The 18,356-nt window shown below is 35.3% G+C and overlaps 5 protein-coding genes and 3 non-coding genes across 10 annotated transcripts; 5 read left to right on the top strand and 3 right to left on the bottom strand.

Moving 5' to 3' along the window:
- Positions 1 to 2,411: 2,411 nt before the first annotated feature.
- On the bottom strand, positions 2,412 to 2,553 carry T22C8.10. Its single transcript, NR_101726.1, has one exon. It is a non-coding gene; the product is annotated as an Unclassified non-coding RNA T22C8.10 (non-coding RNA).
- A 231-nt stretch (positions 2,554 to 2,784) lies between these two features.
- Positions 2,785 to 4,263, top strand: vab-9 (Transmembrane protein 47). Its single transcript, NM_063435.6, has 4 exons — positions 2,785 to 2,880; positions 3,062 to 3,257; positions 3,337 to 3,486; positions 3,776 to 4,263. Exons 1-4 carry the CDS (start codon positions 2,824 to 2,826, stop codon positions 4,006 to 4,008), a joined length of 636 nt encoding a protein of 211 aa, NP_495836.2. The 5' UTR covers positions 2,785 to 2,823; the 3' UTR covers positions 4,009 to 4,263.
- A 1,746-nt stretch (positions 4,264 to 6,009) lies between these two features.
- Positions 6,010 to 9,803, top strand: cutl-12 (ZP domain-containing protein; the record flags this gene model as incomplete). 3 transcript variants are annotated; one of them, NM_001322749.3, is made up of 10 exons in its annotated part: positions 6,010 to 6,289; positions 6,627 to 6,715; positions 7,026 to 7,122; positions 7,170 to 7,312; positions 7,455 to 7,673; positions 7,718 to 7,883; positions 7,924 to 8,178; positions 8,681 to 8,906; positions 9,265 to 9,569; positions 9,612 to 9,803. In NM_001322749.3, the coding sequence occupies 10 exons, from the start codon at positions 6,182 to 6,184 to the stop codon at positions 9,711 to 9,713; spliced, it is 1,710 nt and encodes a 569-aa protein (NP_001309578.1). The 3 variants fall into 3 exon arrangements, with proteins under 3 accessions (NP_001309578.1, NP_001309579.1, NP_001309580.1); NM_001322750.3 differs by lacking the exons at positions 6,010 to 6,289; positions 6,627 to 6,715 and having other exon boundaries at positions 7,075 to 7,122; positions 9,612 to 9,713; NM_001322751.1 differs by lacking the exons at positions 6,010 to 6,289; positions 6,627 to 6,715; positions 7,026 to 7,122; ... (3 more) ...; positions 7,924 to 8,178; positions 8,681 to 8,906 and having other exon boundaries at positions 9,297 to 9,569; positions 9,612 to 9,713.
- T22C8.t1 lies at positions 8,456 to 8,539 on the top strand. Its single transcript has one exon. It is a non-coding gene; the product is annotated as a tRNA-Leu (tRNA).
- Positions 8,456 to 8,547, bottom strand: T22C8.9. Its single transcript, NR_051452.1, has one exon. It is a non-coding gene; the product is annotated as an Unclassified non-coding RNA T22C8.9 (non-coding RNA).
- A 411-nt stretch (positions 9,804 to 10,214) lies between the features above and the next one.
- T22C8.6 (Ntox44 domain-containing protein) lies at positions 10,215 to 12,926 on the top strand. Its single transcript, NM_063433.5, has 7 exons — positions 10,215 to 10,480; positions 10,898 to 11,020; positions 11,484 to 11,578; positions 11,662 to 11,865; positions 11,977 to 12,119; positions 12,235 to 12,298; positions 12,349 to 12,926. The coding sequence occupies exons 1-7, from the start codon at positions 10,426 to 10,428 to the stop codon at positions 12,631 to 12,633; spliced, it is 969 nt and encodes a 322-aa protein (NP_495834.2). The 5' UTR covers positions 10,215 to 10,425; the 3' UTR covers positions 12,634 to 12,926.
- On the bottom strand, positions 12,874 to 15,037 carry sptf-2 (Specificity protein transcription factor 2). The gene is made up of 4 exons (NM_063432.2): positions 14,572 to 15,037; positions 13,504 to 13,602; positions 13,309 to 13,419; positions 12,874 to 13,097 (listed from the first exon to the last, which is right to left on the bottom strand). The coding sequence occupies exons 1-4, from the start codon at positions 14,766 to 14,768 to the stop codon at positions 13,004 to 13,006; spliced, it is 501 nt and encodes a 166-aa protein (NP_495833.1). The 5' UTR covers positions 14,769 to 15,037; the 3' UTR covers positions 12,874 to 13,003.
- Positions 15,038 to 16,999: 1,962 nt separating this feature from the next.
- On the top strand, positions 17,000 to 18,049 carry T22C8.4 (C2H2-type domain-containing protein). The gene is made up of 4 exons (NM_001377832.3): positions 17,000 to 17,277; positions 17,381 to 17,592; positions 17,652 to 17,840; positions 17,891 to 18,049. Exons 1-4 carry the CDS (start codon positions 17,004 to 17,006, stop codon positions 17,939 to 17,941), a joined length of 726 nt encoding a protein of 241 aa, NP_001364581.1. The 5' UTR covers positions 17,000 to 17,003; the 3' UTR covers positions 17,942 to 18,049.
- The last annotated feature ends 307 nt before the right edge of the window (positions 18,050 to 18,356 follow it).

Below are 18,356 nucleotides of genomic sequence, written 5' to 3'. Positions count from 1 at the left end.
TACAATTTTTGTACTATTATATTAAAGGCAACCTTCTTGAGAATTAGATCAAAATTAATTTTCCAAATTTTCCCTATAAGACTTACATCTCTATTGCTTTACTTTGACGGGTCATATCTCATCTGTCTTCAGTTCTATCTATGGTGATTTAAAATCAAATAATAGAAAAAATTATACGTGTTCAGTTAGTGGAAAACTTTTTGATAAAACCAAAAATAACCGAGATAATCTCTCAAATAAAAGTAAGGGGATGTGAGTCTTATAGAAAAACATGGCCATGGGAAAGCTGACAATGCCAGCTGAAAAATTCTGAAAATTTAAAATTAAAAAAAAATCTTTAGAAAAAATCCGGGCCCAGCTTTCCAATGTTATACCTTAATTTGGATTTTGTATATTACCTAATCAGATAGAAGGTTCCGATTTTTTTTTCGACTTTTCAACCTTCTCCCCTCGAAATCCCCTTTGATCATTTTTCCACCTACCTGGCGCCTAACACTTACCAAATCCACAAACTCTCCCACATATCCAACCACCAATTTGAATGAACATTGCGCATTTACGGGCGGTTCGAAAATTCAACGCAACCTGTGAGTGCAATGCAATGTGTCACTATCCATTGTTCCTCTTTCACTGCTTTATGACACATCGCTCCGCGCTTCAAAATGTGTACCTTTTTGGGATTGTACGATGGTATTTGTCGTGTTTTGGGTGGAAATATCAGTAATTGAGACAGAGCCACTCTGCAGATAACTTTCAGAAACTTTATTAATTCAAATGCAAAAACCTCAAACTGCTCATTTGAAAAGCCATTTATCATCCAATTGGCACCCAATACTCCATCTTCTGACCCAGATTATCACATCACATCACACATTTAGTATATCGCCAAGATCTATCTTTTTCCACTGCTTTTTCACTTTGTTCCTCTAAAAATATCTCTTCATTTTACACTGAATTCTCATCGGGCTCCCACCATTCACTCCTCCCACGAACACTTTTTCGCACTCATCACGTACCAATATCTCTTGATTTTTCAAATGTTTAAAATCCTGTTCAAAAACTCTTGCATTTGCAAAACATTTCAAATCATTTGCCATTTTGTTTTTTCGGTAACATCTGAGAAAGGGTGCTTGTCGGCTCTTTTTTGTTTGATGGTTGTTCGAGGCTCAAAATTTGAAGAGCACACAAAGGCATGCACAAATACACAAATACTAACGGCATTTGCATGCTTGGTGAACGACTAGGAGGCTGTTTTTTTTTGAAGTGAAAGCGTGCTTCTTTCATTTTCAAACCATTGGCCCCGTTTCAGCTTTCTTATTGATTTTTTAAAGTGATCATCGGCAGCCTTATAAATTTTATCATCAATCATAAAAAGTAATTTTAAAAATGAAGCCTCTCTCACTCGTATCCATTGGTTCTCCAACCTGTTAAACTTTCATCTTAACTGCGTGCCACTTCTCATGTTTAGTGTGTCCAGCTGTTTTTCATTCGGTTGCCTCTCTTCCCCATTTCATTTGTAACAAAACATATTTTGTAACTCAACACTCGATGCATTCTCCTCGTTCACATTATTTTTGAGTGTTCCAATAACACAACTTGAACATCAAAAATCCAGAATTTTAAGCTCAAATCTTTTTCTGTAAAAGACTCTTTAGAAATATGTAAACTTCAATTTGTTGAAAAGTTCGTTTCAAAATGTTTGAAGTTCAAGCTCTTCTATCTTCTTTCCCAGTTTCTAATTTTCTTTTGTTGACTTCTGCTCTTTCTTGTCCTTCTTCTCATAAACCCAGCTGTTCCGGTCCTACTTCTCCTCCTTTTCACATTTTCGCAACTTGTAATAATAACTCACAACTCATCCTCCGTCTCCACAGCTTCCCCCGATCTCTACCACGAAACTATTTTTTTTTACAACTGGATGACAGTTAGGTGTGATTTGAGTCAGTGTTCTGAACATTTTTCAAATCAACCTTTTGGTTAAAAAGTTTATTTTAATAGAGCACAACTTTTCAATGCTCATTTTCTAGTCGTGCCAAATTCTTCCAACCGATCCATCCTTGTTTTCATTCATTCTGCAAAAACAGACTCTCGATTTCCAACTATACAAAATTCAGGAGAAGCACCACACAAACTGGTGTGTGCGCGTGTATTGGAATGCGCACTGAAATTCAATACACCTTCCATCTCTTTCTTATTTCCTCTCTCCTTCTTTGCATCTTCCAACTATTTTCAAGAGTGTGCTCTCTTGGTGCTCACCGTGTTCTTATTTTTCCGGTTCTAGGATTCCTAAAGTTTTTGGTATTTTTATCGATCAATTTTTAAATAATAAAAAAAAACACGCACACTCACAAAAAAGTTGAATATTTTCTCACTCTTCTAGAATATTCAGAATGTTTATAGGCAAAAAAAAAGAAAAAAAAAATAAACTCTCATTTCTTCGCACTCTCATTTATTCAATTTAGATAGCATCGACTACTTGGTTTTTTTTCTTTTTCTCTTTTTTCTAACATTCACATTTGCTTTGGTGTGACAGTTATAATATTGTGCGTTTATAAATAAATATTTGTCGGGTCGTCAAACGAAAAAAAAGAAGTGTTTCGTGGTGAAAACTAGTTAGCCGATTATACCAGAGCTTCTCTCTTTTTCTCTATCTCTCTAACTCTCTCACTTGAGACTCTTATTTTTCTCCTCTCTTTCTTGCTCTCTTTACAACTTGTAGTACTCAACAAAACTTTTAAAATAGTTACACTATATAGTTTTTTGCCGAAATTATAATGTTGTGATTTCAGAATTCCCGACATCGAGAGATCCTCTTCAAGGGACAAAATGGTAGCAGTCCAACGAACTACCATTGAGGCCGTTTCAGCAGTTAGGCCTCTTAAAGTAAGTCGTTTGAAACATTTATATAACCCTATACTAAGTAAACATATTTTCATTATATAAAACTTACTATTATAATTATGATAATTTTATGATGATTTTTTCAAAGATTAGAAACTAAAAAAAGAGGAGTTACAAGAACTTTTAAATTTTTAATAATTTATCTCCATGGACCATTTTCCAGATAATCTCCTTAATATGCCTAGTCATTGCTGTGGGTCTCATGATTGTTGCTCTTTGCTCAACTTCTTGGCTCAAGACAGGATCATTCAGAACGGGTCTCTTCAAAGAATGCACATCAACAAATGAGCCAACTCATGCTGCTCCATTCCCTGGTGCACCTGCTCCTGGTTCATGTCACAAGCCATCGAGGAATTCTGGTGAGTCAGAAAGCTTTTGAAACTCTTCAATTAGATTCTAACAGTACCAGAAAAAGTTTCAATTTCCATTATTTTTCAGGATTCCTTACCGCAGCAGCTGTTCTTCTCATTGTTGCTCTATTCCTCACTGCACTTTCTACCATTTTCAATATTGTTGGACTCAGCAAATCAGATGTCCGTGGAAAATATCGATGGTACCGAATTGCGACAATGATTTCTGGATTTTCTGGTGAGTTTTTCAGAGTTTTTTTTTTTTTTTTTTTGCAAATTAATCAAATTGGTATAATTTCAAAGCGACATAATGAAATTTTAATGACCGTCACTGAATTTTTAAAAATTCAATTTGTCTGTAATATAATAATTATTTCAATTAAAATCCGAACTAGGCAGATATTGTATTTTTCAAAATGTTTATTCAAACTTTGAAATTTTGAATAAAATTAGGCCTAAATGCTAATCAGTGCAAACAAAAAAAAAATAAAGAAATCACAAAAAACTTAATTTACGAATAATTTCAGTTCTACTGGAATTGACCGCTTTGATTATGTTCCCAGCTGCATTCTACGTAAAAATAAGTGACTACGGTAGCCGCAGGAACTGGGAAGTTGATTGGTCATATGGTATTGCATGGGGAGCAACACTTTTTACAATTGGTGCAACGATTATGCTGATTTGTGATAAGGAACACGAAGAAGTTTATTATAAAGAAAAAACTATCTACAATCCACCACCAGAGCTCTCCGACCGATAGTCTAATTTTTTGAACTTTAAAATTTTTTTTTTTTGAAAATTTTTAAACGACTTTCCATTTGAAAAAAGTCACCTCAACTCCTCGAAACGTGTATTTCTCAATCCGATCCGAATAATATTAATTTTTTCTGTACATAATTTTATTTTTTCTCCCATCAACCTTGTTACGATGCCGTGCATTTTCTATCGGTGATCTTTTCTTCCCTTGTTTTTTATGAAGAATTTTAATTTCAAGAATAAAACTTCTATAATATCCAACCCGGTTTATGTAAAGCTCCGGCTCGTTTATGAGCGGGACAAGATACCCCGAGACCCTGACGCGCAGTATGCGCAAAGAAACGAATAATATATATAAAATTCTCGGCTCTGAGCAGAACTTTCTCCCAAAGCTTTATATCAAACAATGAGCTGTTCAGATAATTTTCTGTCAGTAACATGAAAACCTATTTGAGCAGTTTCCAATAAGTTTCCAAGATGTTGCCAGAGAGTAACCCTTAAATGCCAAGCTATAAACATTAAATTGACTGCTGCAATTTATGAAAAATCTTCGAACGCAATTTCAATTTTAGCAGCTACCCTTTTCAAAGAAAAAATGTTGTCTTTTTTTGAAATAAAATAAAGTTTGCTCACTTGATAACTCACTAAAATATACTCTCGAAACTTAAGAAATTTCTCGTGATCGGGAAACATTTTCATTTTAAATTCGCAACAAAAAAATGTGCCTCTCTTGAACCTGTTAACTAACAAAAAGGTTTAAAGTTTGACTGGAATTTCTAATTAATTTTTTCCATCCAATATTACACCTCTTAATCTTCTATTTTCCTGCCTCCTATTTCCTCACATAGTTCTGAAAAAAGTGACGACAACGATGATGATCCGAAAATTCTTGTTTAAAAGTATAATGAGATGCCATTCTTCTTACTTTCCGTCGTTGTTGATTCAAAAGTTTCAAAAGCATCGCAGCTTCTTCTTCTAAATCCGTGCCTAATCTGTTCCACCAGTGACGGAAATCTATTCTGAACTGACCACGGAAATCATGTAACAAGTTATTGCGTCACATAGATAGATGATTATGTGAAGAAAAGTTACGGCAAAAAATGGATTAGGTTGGGAAAGAGAAAAGAGATTAGAGTGAGTAGGCAAAAACGGGAAAGTGGTAGAAAATGGAGAACAGGTAGGTTACTGTAGAAATGGAAAACAGATTAAGAAGAAAAAAAAAATTAAGAGTTGGATTTGTAATGCTAAAGATATACTTGACTTGAAATATATGTTTAGTGAATTCTTTTTGATGTACAACTGATTTGATTCTGAACTTTGAACTTATTTTAACAGATTTCTATTTGGAATTTCACAATGAATCAGTCGGTTTTACTTATCAATAACTCTAGTCGATCATCATTTTAAAACTACCATAAATAAGCTTTTGTGATCGCAGAACAGGCGTTACTACATAACTGTGCATGTACAAACCAAAATTTATAAAAATAACTCTTTTTTAAATAAATTTCTATTAAAAAGATGAGAAAAATTGTAAGATGAGAAAAACATTTAAATAAAAGTTATTGTTTTAAAAAACCAGATTCGCTTTCTTTGTTCAAGTTTATAATATATCTTTTCAACATCTGGAATTGAAAATCATTAGCTCATGTATTAATTCTAATCTGTAGCCCGATTTTTCTCTGTAATTTGAAAACTAGGTCCCAACTTTATTAACGAACATTTAAAAAAATATGTCTAGGTCATGTTCAAGGCTCTTCATATCCCGAAACATCGTCCCGAACTTTAGTATTCCAAATATTCCCAGTCTCGTTACATTCCAAAAAAGTTGCTTATTATATCATCATGTACCTTTAATTACACGTTTTGTGAGGTCCTTGGCACAAATATCCTGTGATCACCGATTGGCGCCATCAACAGACGAACGACACCTCATCCAATGCCATCATCATCATTTGACTCCGCCCACTTCTTCTACTTTTTCCGTCCTTTTGTGTATTCGAGGGGTGGACGCACCGTTTCGTTTTCTTCCTTAGCCGCGTACTTTCCAAGCCCCCGTGGTGTGCTATTAAGCGATTGCGTCGCTGCGGAGAAATCTCGTAATAATTCGGTTTTGAATAGTTAGTTTTGGCTTACTTTGATGTGCCCATGACTACTGTATTATTAGTGGATTCATGATGACTTTTGTCAATTGTTTCATGATAATAATATTTGTTGTGAAGAATGTTATAGCTGATAATAGCAATTACAATTTCTACTACACACATATGGAACCACCAAAACTGGTAGGTCAAACTATATTATGAAAAACTGTATTTCATATACCTTAAAACTCAAATTTCGGGTTTTTGGAGCTTTACAATATATTTTTTGATGAAACAGAATACCACAAGACCATGAGCTCACAGTCAAAATATTCCTCTATGTATTGATTGTTGAACAGAACAGAACCTAAATGCACACCAGCAAAATAGTGCAGTGGGAGTGCAAGCCTAATAGGGAAAATACGGTAGTTCTTGCTGGAAATTTTTCGTCTTGTGTAGAATGTTTTTAGTTTGACTGTTTTATTTTTTCGAACAAATTAAAGGTAATGCCTAACATTTTTCCTTTCATTTTTTTTAGGAATGTGGCTCAGAAGGCATTCGTCTTCATATCAACCCAACTGGCACATTTGGTGGTCACGTGTATGTTCGTGGATTCTTTCCTCAAACGTAAGTAATACTTATTGACCTACATACAATTGAGGTGCTTCAAATGCAACATGTTTTTGAAAAAAAGAATATGAGAACGATTATGTTTATTTTGTAACTGTCAAAGTGAGTGGGTTTTCGAGGAAGTATTAGTTTATTTTTTCAAGGGCAACAATGAATTGAGAAGTGAGAATGGTTTTGATGGACAGTTGAACATTGAGTGAGAAATTATAATTTAAAAACTTTGCAAGATATTCGAAACCAACTTTTCATAGCAGGAACCTCCACAGAGATAAAGGTTAAGGAAAACAATGAATACCCAATGTTTTAGAGTTTGCCATTTAAACTACTGTACTCGTCTAACTAACCGACCAATTGTCATGGATCTACCATTTCGCGGACCTTGTAATGTGAGACGCCGCAGAAACGTAAGCTTACTAGGCTTAACATTTGAAACCTGCAAATATAAATTCAGGTAGCACCTCCGTCAATATCATATGATGTGACTGTAATTATACAACATCATCCATTATTTGTGACTTCATTTGATAAAGCATATCGATTGAATTGCATTTATAGACAACAGGAATCAACTCTTCAACAGCGGATTAATGTGTCGTAAGTAAACAAACTTACAAACTTACAAACTTACAAACTTAAATTCTTTGTTTTTTTTTTGATAACTGATAGTTTAGCAGAACACAGTTATTGTCGGGATTTCTAGTTTACATTAAAAATTTCTAAAAACCATACTTTTCAGAGACATTCCATCTACCGCACTGCAAAGTAAAAATGCTCCAAAATGTCGATATGATGTACTCTCCGGTTCACTAAATGGTCCAGTTGTTCGATTTGCTAATGTTGGAGATGTAGTTGTTCACAAGTGGACATGTGATTCAGATAGATTCGGATTTGTTGTTCATTCGTGTGTTGTTAGAGATGAATCTGGAAAAGATTTTCAGTTTATTGATGAGAGAGGGTAATTGAAGTTGAATAGATTTAGCCTTCAAATATCGCTTTCAGATGTGTGACAGATTTTAGTCTATTTCCTGAAGTATCATATTCCGATGATCTCAAATCTGCATTCACAGCAGTTCGTGCATTTCGATATGCTGACCAAGTGATGGTTCATTTCTCATGTCAAATCACCACTTGTCAAAAACAAGAAAATGGTTGTGAAGGAATTTCGGTAATATTTTCTGACTATTCCAGTTAGAAGTTAATTTCAGCCACCAATATGTCGACCCATGGACTTGGGACCTATCAAAGTTCATTATGTGAAGCATGAGAAGAATGGAGAAAAGTTTGATGAAGGTGGAGGTGTGGAAACGTTACCACCAAGAACTGAAAATACATCAGAAGGATCTACAACTACAGTAAGATCTACTACAACACGAGAAAGAGCACAAGCATTCTCAACAACAACTCACAAAACCACTACATCGAGCAGTTTACAACTGAAAACAGTACAAAGAGACGAAGACGTAAGTAATCTTGAATCATTTCTGGAATTAAGCGGAACCTTTGGAGAAGTCCAGCGACTTTCCGACGAAACTAGAGATCGAAAGATATTGAAACCTCGCACCTCCCCTTTTTTATGGCGTGTAATTTTTTTTATTTTGAAAATCAACGCCGCCCGTCACACAATAACATGAACACTCTGTTGTCTCTCCGTGTATGCCTGTTGCCACTATTTTCTCGAACAATTGCTCATCTCGTTCTCTTTTCGTCCCCTAGATACGTTTTTGGCATTTTCAGTATAGCACGATGGCCGAGTGGTTAAGGCGTTGGCCTTAAGTTCCAATGGTGGATAACACCGCGTGGGTTCGAACCCCACTCGTGCTAATAGTTTTAACATGACCTAGATAATATGCAGAGTTGGAAATGCCAAATTACTATTGGATAAAAAATAATAAGGACGTTTTGCTGTTTTGCATAAAACTTTGGCCCGCATTTCAATATTTTTCCTATTCATTCCATTTTCAGAACAATTCCTTTTCTCCTTCGAGCAAATTCCGAAACGGCTACAACTTTCCAAACGTAGAATCAGGAGAAGGTGTTGGTCAAGACAACACTGCAGAATTCGGCGTCAAAAGAAAATCATCAGACGCAGGCGTCAATGAATACGGTATAGAAATCGCGAAAGATGAGTCACAGGCTAAACAAAACAAGATTTCACTTGTTGCAGAACCTGAGAAATTACCGAAACGAGGTAAGTGGAATATTGAATCTAAAGTCTAAAAATCTAGAGTCGCTTCTAGACTACGTCAGTCAGAATGTGTCAAATTGACCAGATCATTCGTAATTGTAAATCGCGGTTATTGTAGGAGTACTGTAGGGTTACTGTAAATGTATTATGGCATTTACTTTTGCACTATTCAAATTTTTATAAAAATTGTAAAGAACACAGCTAGAAAAACGGTTTCAAAAGTTTTATGGCACCATGAAATCAAACAAACATTTGCGACAAACTGGCGCGAATGCTCACTTTGAAACCATTTTGATACTTTTTTATTATGACATCACCACAACCTGTGTAAAATATTAACGATGATTGATGATTTATTCAGAAGTATTCCACGTGGAAACAATATCCAAAACAATGGACAGCGAGCTAGAGCCTCTTCCGTATCCAACGAAAGCTTCTGTATACCAACATCGGAGTCCTCGAAGTCATAAACGAGTATTGGAAGACGCAAATATAACGTTAGAAGTTGAAACGACAAAGATTATGATTTTGGAAAATGAGCCAAGTGCAGAGAAATTTAGATTGGGAGAAGCTCGTGAACAATCGGGGCCAGAACCAATGAAATGTACAACATCGGAAAACTATGTCAGCAACACTTTATTATTGACGACTTTGGGAGTACTACAGGTAACAATTTTCAAGCTTCCAAATCTTTATTTTGATTTTCAGGTTATCTCAATATTGGCGCTTATAACTCAACGATTCTATTACAAAAAATCGATTGACAATCTTATTTATGCTGACGATCGACCTGGGTCAAGGAAATTTTGAAAAATTGCTTTAATTCTAGATCTTTAGATATATTTGCATAACATTGATACTCAGGTTTTGATTTTGTGATATTGAATAAAAATGTTTCATATTGGATCGAAATTAATGTCAAAAACTTTAAAAATCTTCAATGAAACCTCACTTGAAAGCTTCCAATGTTTTTTAACGAAAATAAATTAAAACTAAAATTGCTTGTCTAAGAAATTTGAAGATAATTTCCGAGAAACAGTCATAGCTCCACCCATTCTATTCTTAGAATTTCAAAAATATCCTGCTTTCGTCATTAATTATTTTGAACGTTGACCATGCAACAACAAAAAAGTAAGTAAAAAATAAAAAAATGACAAATTTCTCGGAAAAAATGTTTTTCAAAACAATTTTTTTCGAAAAAAGGCTTTTGTTCTCCACGTGACTTCCCGCTGTTACAAGGCATCTTTACCTATTTCAATTGTTTTGTGATTTGTTTCTCTCTCTCTGTTTCTGTCACTTATGATTCTACTTTCACGACCTTCACCTTCTTGTTGATTAAAATCGAACGACGTGATCATCTACTATAAACACTCGTCGTCTCTTACCTGCTGTCTCAAAAATCCCGCTATACCTATTTTTTCTCGTTTTTCGAATACTTGGTTGTAATTTCTTTGCCACCACATCTACTTTCATTCGTCAGTGTCTAAACCTTACTTTCTTCATTTGTCATACTGTTTCAATTATGAGGAACTATAACTATTTCACAGCTTCTTTATTTTTTGCATATTTTTCTTCAGGTAAGGCGTCGATAGAATTTTTCAAATTTGTTAAACTTATAATAAAAATGTTTTTTTTTTAAGTCTAGAGAAACTTTTACAGTTTTTGGTAGGCAAAACTATTTTACCCGTCGACCTACAAGGCATGCAAAACTTGCTGAAAGATTTTTTACTTTAGCTACAGAAAGAAATTATAATTTTAACGGCATAGTAGGCTTTGGCTTTCAGTTTCGATCTGGGAATTTTAAATTAATTTTTGCAACTACTTCCCAGGCTCATATAATTGCTAAATTGCCCTTTTTGGTTATTTTTTATACTTTAAGAGCGTTTGGAAGTAGGAAAACTTTTTGAGAAAAATCCAAAATTTTAAACGAGCTGTGAGAAATGCTTTATGAAAACTATTTTTCTCCAACTTAAACTCCAAATATTAAAATTCAGTGTATGCTGGCATGGATAGAGAGCATCTTATAAAACTCGCGTGTGCTCGAAACCCGGATCTCGAAATGTGTGAGCAGTTGAAAGCCCGAAATGTCAGAGACTCAAATTCTGGGAAATTGGAAAGTAAGTTTTTTTTATAAGTTATGAGTGTTCTTTCCGTAAGTACACAAGATTTTCATATTGAAAGCGAATTCCGAATATATAGGCTAAGTTGCGCAATAGGAAAACAAGTGTAAACACAAATAAAATAAACCGGAGGGATCAGAATTTTACACACTTGTGTTTAAGACCTACGTGATATCTGATGATGTAACAGGTGTTAACTATTAAATGAGTACAAATATCAAGTGACGTTTGATGCCAAAAACTTTGGATGATAGGGAAAGTGTGGAGAGATATTTCCGATAACTTTCTTTTTTTGGAACTGTGAAAAATTAAATGTTATTAAAGGCAAATATTTTTCATGGGAAATTTTTTTGATTTTTTTTTGAAAACTTTTATTATGCGTTTTGAGAACCAGAATTTATGTTCTGTTTGCTTTAAATGATTTTACAGTCTTGAACAAATCAAAAATAAAATTTTCCAGTGATTGAACCTCCACCACTTCCTCCTTCAATGAAAGCCGCAAAAAGAAGAGATATCCATGCCGCCCACGACGAAAATTCTGAGCAAAAGCCTGTGGTAAGTGAAAGTATAGAGATATGCACATTAATATAAAAATTAATTAATTTTCTGGATTATTGCACCAACACAAAAAATTCCAGCGTTACCGTGCACTGAGCGCCGAAGAAGTTCGTATCCTTCAAACAAAATGTGCTCGAGTTGGGCCACTTGTTCAGAAACATTGTCAACCTAAAAAGACTTCAGCCAGAAATGCTGGAAGATGTGCAGCATATTTCAGAGATTGTGCTCAATTTATTGAAAAGGGTGATCCACTGGGAGCGATTGCAAACAGTTTTGATTCTGGGGTAAGGTTTTTCAAATAGACGATTCATTTCAATCAAACTCTGACAATTAGTTTCGGAAATAAATCTTACACTATTAAAAAAAAATCACTGATCATGCTTACCAATTTTCAGGTCAACATCAATCTTGCAAATGTCGATGTGAAGGGTATTCCCTATTATCCACTTAATGAAGAAGGAGCTGTTGGAGTTGGAGTTGGATTGGGAATTCCATTTGGAGCATGGGGTGGAGGTGCTTCAACATCTGTAGGAGTGAGGTAAGGCTTTGATCAACTTGTAGAAAAAACAGAAAACTCATAAAAGCGGTTTATCAGAATTTGATAATTGAGCTGAAAAGCTGTAAAAATGATTGATAAAAAATTAAATTTCCAGAGACTACTTCCACGGAGATCAAGAAGTTGGAGCCAATTGGTATGATGGAAAGTATGGATACAAGGTAATCTGTAAAATCACTTTGATGTTCCTCAATTAACTAAATATTTTCAGAATCACTGGAACATTCCACTTGTTCAATCTCTGGGAGTTGAAGGTGGTCAGCACAATACGGTGTCATTCCCATTACACGGAAAAGACGCTGGAAATTTGAAAGTTGACAACGGATACGGAGTCGGTGGTTACTATCAGCAAAATGATCATGTTGGAGTGAATTACAAGGAAGGAGATGTTCGACACACATTCGGAGTTAGTTCTCCGTTTGTTGGAGCAGGTTTCCAGACTGGACAGGCTGTTGCATTTCCTGGTTTAGACGTTTGGGAACGGGCACTTGGATAATCTAGAATGTATTATTTGTTGTTTGAATGTCGATACAGGTTCAATGAACTCAAAAATTGTTAATTTGTGAAATAAGTCTTTAGAAAACGCTATACAATCATTTTTCTTCCATCTTTCGCGTAAAGTATGTACTGTGCTTTCTTGAATATTTTTATCAATTCAATCTAATATCTAGATCATTTCTAGGATTTTGCCAATTTTCAAAAAAAAAGTTCAAAATATAAAATCTCTGTTTGTATATATTGATTTTCGACACATTTTATTTACGATTAATAAAGTGAAACAATCAACGATTCTTTTCTGGGAAAATAGGGCAATACACAAATCATAAATACACAAGGTAATGACAGAAAAATTAAAATATTTGTCTCTAATCTACGACAACTATATTATGCACCGATGTCAAGTGTTGTTGAAGATGATCGGAACGAGAAAATTGGCGAATGCAAAATTTGCAAGCAAATCTGAAATGTTAGCTGTATTTAGCTGAAATTTTAGCTGTTAATGAATTTTTTTGTTGGAAAGTTTCAAGGCTATAACAAATTGAATTCTTCAACTGGTACACGCTTTAGGAAAAAAAATTTCAAGAATCATGTTCAGAAATTTAAAACGCCTTATTACCGGATACCTCAATATTCAATTAATGTCTAATTTGAATTTGTATTAAAATCTAACCTATATTCTTTTGTATGCGTCCTCTTATGCCTGATCAGTTGATCACTTCTGTCAAATCTCTTTCCACAATCAAACCAATCGCAAACGAATGGGCGGTCTCCGGTATGCTTCCTGCAAAATTACAGTAACTCATTGTTTTTCAAGTCTAAATTTATATCGTGACCACTTATTGCTCCAATATTCCAGGAAATTCACCTTAAATGTGCTCTTAAATGGCTTGTCTTTTTATATGTTTTTCCACAACCAGGGACACTGCACAGGTGAGTGTGTTGAGACCCTCGATCGCCATGCTTTCTGCAAAACATGTTACATTTGGTTTTGAGGACAAATATTGATACTAATTTGTCAAAGGAACACCAGTGCTCAACCGACAAGGTTTGTTACCACAAATAAGGTGAAAGGGCACAGCGGGGAAAATAGAAAGGAGCTAATGAGTCATTCTTATCAGAAACAATAAACAAGGTCATAGCAGTTAAGGAGGTGACCGCTATAAATAATTTTTAACAATTCTTACTTTTTTATCTCTATCTAAAATTATTAAAGTTGTAGAATCATCTCAAAACTGTTGTTCGCGTAAAAATCTGAACCTTGCAAAAAGGAACGAGACAAAAAGGATAAAATAAATTGAAATATTCAGTATATGACCAGTTATTGTTAGTTCATTGTCGCTTCAGCTCTTGCCAGAACTACAGAAATAAGAGAATAAATTACTTTTCTTTGTAAAACGATATGTAACGAAATGCGCTTGTTCAAGTGAAATTACGCAATTAACTTTTCAGTAGTTCTTTCTATGAGTAAGGTCAGTTATGCACACTTATTACTGTTGGACGGTCTGATCAAAAATATTCTATAGAATTTCAACATGAAAAATTTGCTCTAAATAAATGACCATGCACCGTACCAAAAATTCAAAATGTTTTAAATCAGATTTTTTGGGTTTCCATAGAATTTTTAATGAAACGAAATTATTGTTGAACTGATTTTCAATGATAATATTTGTACATGGCTCAGTTTCAACTTTTGAATCTACAATTTCAAGGGCACCCACATTTCCAGAAAGATCGAAGATCTATTTTGAGCTTTGCTCCACTACATAATACAACTATGTTGAGCTTCTTTACCGTAGTCGTCTCTATTCTAATAGCCTCATTCAACTAGGCCGCCCGTCGCGATTCAAGAACTCATTCCGACGCCTCCATCTAAATCCTTTCTCCCTCTTCTGCTTTCGGCTTCTCATTTCTTCTAAAACCCATAAAAACTCACATGGCTTTGCAATTCGGGCATGTGCATCTCTCGCATTTTCTTCTCTTGGTGGTCAACTCATTGGCTCCAATGCTAGATGAAGATGAGCTTGCAGATGTGGATGCCGGAGAGTCAGGAGGTGATATTGAGGGAAGCGAGTGATGATAACTCCCATGGCTCTCCCATGGACGAAAGAACTTTGTTGCTGCTCCGTCCATCAGTTGTCCTCTGCTGTGGTTCCAAATAAACCAGGACAGGAGGTCTCCGTGAATGAAAAAATCTCTGTGAGGGTACTGGTGGTGGGCGGAGCTCTTAGTCCCTCCCTCCCTTGCCACACACTCGTTACGGTGGGAATTAGCGGTAGTGGGGCGCCAGGGATTTTTCTCTCTCAATTCCCCTCTGTCTTTTCACAAAAAAAAACGAACAACATTGGGGGGCTCCGCTCCGCTCTGATAGACCGGCGGCGGAGAGGCGACGGCTTCTTTTGATGTTGTCTGTCTCTTGGCTCTCCGCGTTATCAGCCTCCTCTCTTCCTCCAATGATGGCGGCATCATAAAAGAGGCACCGGTGCCCCGTAATCACCTTTTTCACTTTTTCGTCTGCAGTGTCCACACAGACTCTCGTCATTTTAGGGTTATTAATCAGTGTCCTTTTTGATAAGAGCTCACTCAATTGAGTACTTGTGCAACCTGAAAAGAGGTGAGTTGTGTGATTTGAATCGAACAACTGAACAAAAAGGGTGGAGCAGTTAAATGAGAGGAAGGAAAAATCAAGGAAAATTGATACAGTTCTGGAAAATTATTTCAAGAGTTCTTCTGAGAAAGAAAAAAACTATGAGCATAGATGTGACAAGTTGATAATTCTGAAGGGTCAATTCTCAAGGGGTACTGTATGGTTAATAAAAACATTTTTTCACTTCGCAATTGTATTTTCTTGAATGTAAATTGTCAGTTGGGCATAAATTACTCTGAGATTCGTGGCAACTGGGGACGGGAATTGCATACCGTTTTTTCCAGTTGATCCATTTTTCTACAATAATTTTTTTCATTTAGAAAATTATATTATTGAAACTAACTCAATTTTGCATTGAATCAGGTTTTCTCATAAAAAATATCCAGTTCAAGAAGAAGTGCGGAATTTTCATCTACAGTGGATGCAAATTCGACAGTAACCACCGTCCATTTTTTTTAGAAATCTTAATGTTACGGTATACTTTTTTTGAGCCCCAAATATCTCGTAACTCTTTGCTAAAGCAAAGAAGATTTCTGCTTTGTGAAATTGAATATTGATGCATTCAAGACAATTCGACCTCCTCAAAACCAATGAACCTGGACGATTAACGACGTGCACACGACGACCCCGAGAACCAAGTGACAAATGCTCGTTTTTTGTTTCGTTCGGCAGCAAAAAGTAAGAGAGATAGATGAAAAGATGCACTTTTAGAGTTTTAGAATCGCGGAGGTCTTGAGGGAAAAAAATGAGAATGGCACCTGAAATGACAGGCAAATTTCAGACTTAGATGCGGGGATCTTGTGAAAGTAGCGTTTCTCGCTAAATCTCGCCAACGAACGGTTTTTTCAAAGCAAACTAAAAACTGATACTTTGCATTGATTATCATGCCAGACGGTATTTAAGATTATTAAATGAATGACTATTAAACTGTGGGTGCTAGCAAATGTTCTGCACTAGCGATGTTGGGGCACTCCTCGGAATTTAAAAATAATTGCATCAAATCTCTGAAAATCCTTCCAACGGTGAAAAGTGAAACAGATGTTGCTAATCCGTTACCGTACTACCAAGAAAACCGAGAAGTTTCCGTCGTGCAGTATAACTATCCTTCATGGTCACTTACAGAATCGGTAAACAGCCACGGACAGGCGTAAGATTTTATGCACATCGTATTATACTTTGTAAGCTGTAATATTTTATTTTAACATAAAATTACTGTACATATTTTGCTTCCTCTATGACAGTTGCGTACCTTTCAGTATTGCACTGCTTCATCTGTTCTTTAAACTTATTAGCTTGTCATAATGTTGTCATAGACAGGCAACTTGCAATTTATATAATTATCGTTTATAATTATCAAATCTATCATTTTTACAAATTGTTCAAAACAGTTCCATTTCTATTGTTGTCTCTATTTCTCTCCCGTCTGCCAATACTATTTCACTGTCGTTGCAAGTGTTTTGTTAGTTAAAAAGGTCAGGTCATTTCCTCAATCTGTTCGCACCGTGCAGAGTATCGCACCGCAATAAACATATATCCAGAAGAAAGGAAAGATGACAGTCTTCTCTTTCTTGTTTCCCTCTACTTTTTGCTCACTTGTTGTGGTCATAGTCATCTGCTCAACATCACTCTTAACACATTGCACAACAGCTTTTTTTAAATTTTCTTTAAAATATGTCTTTATTTTGAGACATTTGCATCAAACTCCCGTTTTTCTTTCAGATATGAATACTAGCAATTCAACATCAACTTCATTTGGTAGTGATCAAATGGATATTGAAAATCACTCACCAAAGCTATCCGGTGTTGCTCCCAAAAGACGAAGAATTGATAAATCTTCAACTTCATCGGAAGCAAAGATACAAAGAATGGAAGACGCGATGAAGAAAAAATTGGAAAAGGAACAGAAAGAAAAAGCTCGATTGAAGAAACGAGAAGAGACTTTGAAGAAGAAATCTGAAACAGCTGCAGCAAAGAAGAACAAAATTGTTGGAGCTCGTAAGTTAACCAAAATAAATATGCTCAACATTCTGTAAATCACTTTATCATCCCACAATCAAAACCTTAACTGTTACCAAAATTGAACTCGAAAGGTTTTCAGCAAGCGAAGACCCGAAAATTCGAGCTCTCCAATGTGATATCTGCTTTGCATTATTTAAAAATGCTGATAAGAAAAAACGCCATGACCATTCTCATAAAGATGAGCCAGAGGTATACTGTCCAATGTGCAATGCTCCAATCAAGTATAAATACAACTTGAAGCAACATATGAACAAATGTCAACCGAGCCAGAAAGAAATGGAACAAGGCAGTGTGAGTTGAAACTTTTAAGCAAAATGTGTTATATTTTGAATTTCGAAAACTTTTTTCAGATGCTCGCCAAAGCTTACCCGGACTACTTACGTCAACTTCAAGAAGCTGCAGTTAATCCGTCTCTTCCAATGCCAACTTTGAATGGAATGCCATACAGAATGGATCGATATTCATTTGTCACTGGATTCGATATGAGTCTTGATGTTCATTTGGATGTGATGCTCCCGAAATATCCCACAGACGTTTTTGTATGTAATTTGCAGTTATACGTAACATTATGATAATAGTATTTTTTTAGTCAGAAGATGAGGACGCCTTAGACGATGTCAATTTGTTTGATGAGAAGTGATTAGATATTTGTATTCGTTATGGAATTTCATAATTGTCAATTCTTTGTTCATTTTGCCACAGCTGGTATTTCAATCTACATTTTTTCTCGTTAATAAACATCATACGGAATTATTTTTGAAAATTAATTCGAAGCATCAAACTTAAAAGTATAGCTTGGATCGGGCAAATAATTTTGGAACTTTAGCAAACTATATTCTCGTGTTACTAAACATTTTTTCCAGTGAGACTACCGCGTTCTTCTCTCTCACATACAAGACCCCCCACCCGTCCATTTCAAATTCGCTCTATTGAACTACATGTTTCAAACACCGCAAATTTGAGCTCACACAGCTGAGCTCTCATGCTTTTATCAGTTTTTTCTTCTCTCATCCAACTAAATTATCTGTTTAATTTCTCGATTTCTATTCGTTGGT

Source organism: Caenorhabditis elegans, chromosome II, assembly GCF_000002985.6.
Source record: "Caenorhabditis elegans chromosome II".
Lineage (NCBI taxonomy): Eukaryota > Metazoa > Nematoda > Chromadorea > Rhabditida > Rhabditidae > Caenorhabditis > Caenorhabditis elegans.
This window is presented reverse-complemented; position numbering and strand designations above follow the sequence as displayed.

What these genes read in the sequence shown, in the direction of transcription:
- vab-9 (NM_063435.6), top strand. Translation starts at nt 2,824, where the DNA reads ATGGTAGCAGTCCAACGAACTACCATTGAGGCCGTTTCAGCAGTTAGG. An exon ending in CAAGCCATCGAGGAATTCTG is followed by an intron (nt 3,258 to 3,336) that starts GTGAGTCAGAAA and finishes ATTATTTTTCAG; the next exon opens with GATTCCTTACCGCAGCAGCT. An exon ending in AATGATTTCTGGATTTTCTG is followed by an intron (nt 3,487 to 3,775) that starts GTGAGTTTTTCA and finishes GAATAATTTCAG; the next exon opens with TTCTACTGGAATTGACCGCT.
- T22C8.6 (NM_063433.5), top strand. Translation starts at nt 10,426, where the DNA reads ATGAGGAACTATAACTATTTCACAGCTTCTTTATTTTTTGCATATTTT. An exon ending in TTTTGCATATTTTTCTTCAG is followed by an intron (nt 10,481 to 10,897) that starts GTAAGGCGTCGA and finishes ATTAAAATTCAG; the next exon opens with TGTATGCTGGCATGGATAGA. An exon ending in ATGGAAAGTATGGATACAAG is followed by an intron (nt 12,299 to 12,348) that starts GTAATCTGTAAA and finishes AAATATTTTCAG; the next exon opens with AATCACTGGAACATTCCACT.
- sptf-2 (NM_063432.2), bottom strand. Translation starts at nt 14,768, where the DNA reads ATGGACGGAGCAGCAACAAAGTTCTTTCGTCCATGGGAGAGCCATGGG. An exon ending in TGCCCGAATTGCAAAGCCAT is followed by an intron (nt 13,603 to 14,571) that starts GTGAGTTTTTAT and finishes CATGTTTTGCAG; the next exon opens with AAAGCATGGCGATCGAGGGT. An exon ending in CATTTAAGAGCACATTTAAG is followed by an intron (nt 13,420 to 13,503) that starts GTGAATTTCCTG and finishes GTAATTTTGCAG; the next exon opens with GAAGCATACCGGAGACCGCC.
- T22C8.4 (NM_001377832.3), top strand. Translation starts at nt 17,004, where the DNA reads ATGAATACTAGCAATTCAACATCAACTTCATTTGGTAGTGATCAAATG. An exon ending in GAACAAAATTGTTGGAGCTC is followed by an intron (nt 17,278 to 17,380) that starts GTAAGTTAACCA and finishes AAAGGTTTTCAG; the next exon opens with CAAGCGAAGACCCGAAAATT. An exon ending in AAGAAATGGAACAAGGCAGT is followed by an intron (nt 17,593 to 17,651) that starts GTGAGTTGAAAC and finishes AACTTTTTTCAG; the next exon opens with ATGCTCGCCAAAGCTTACCC.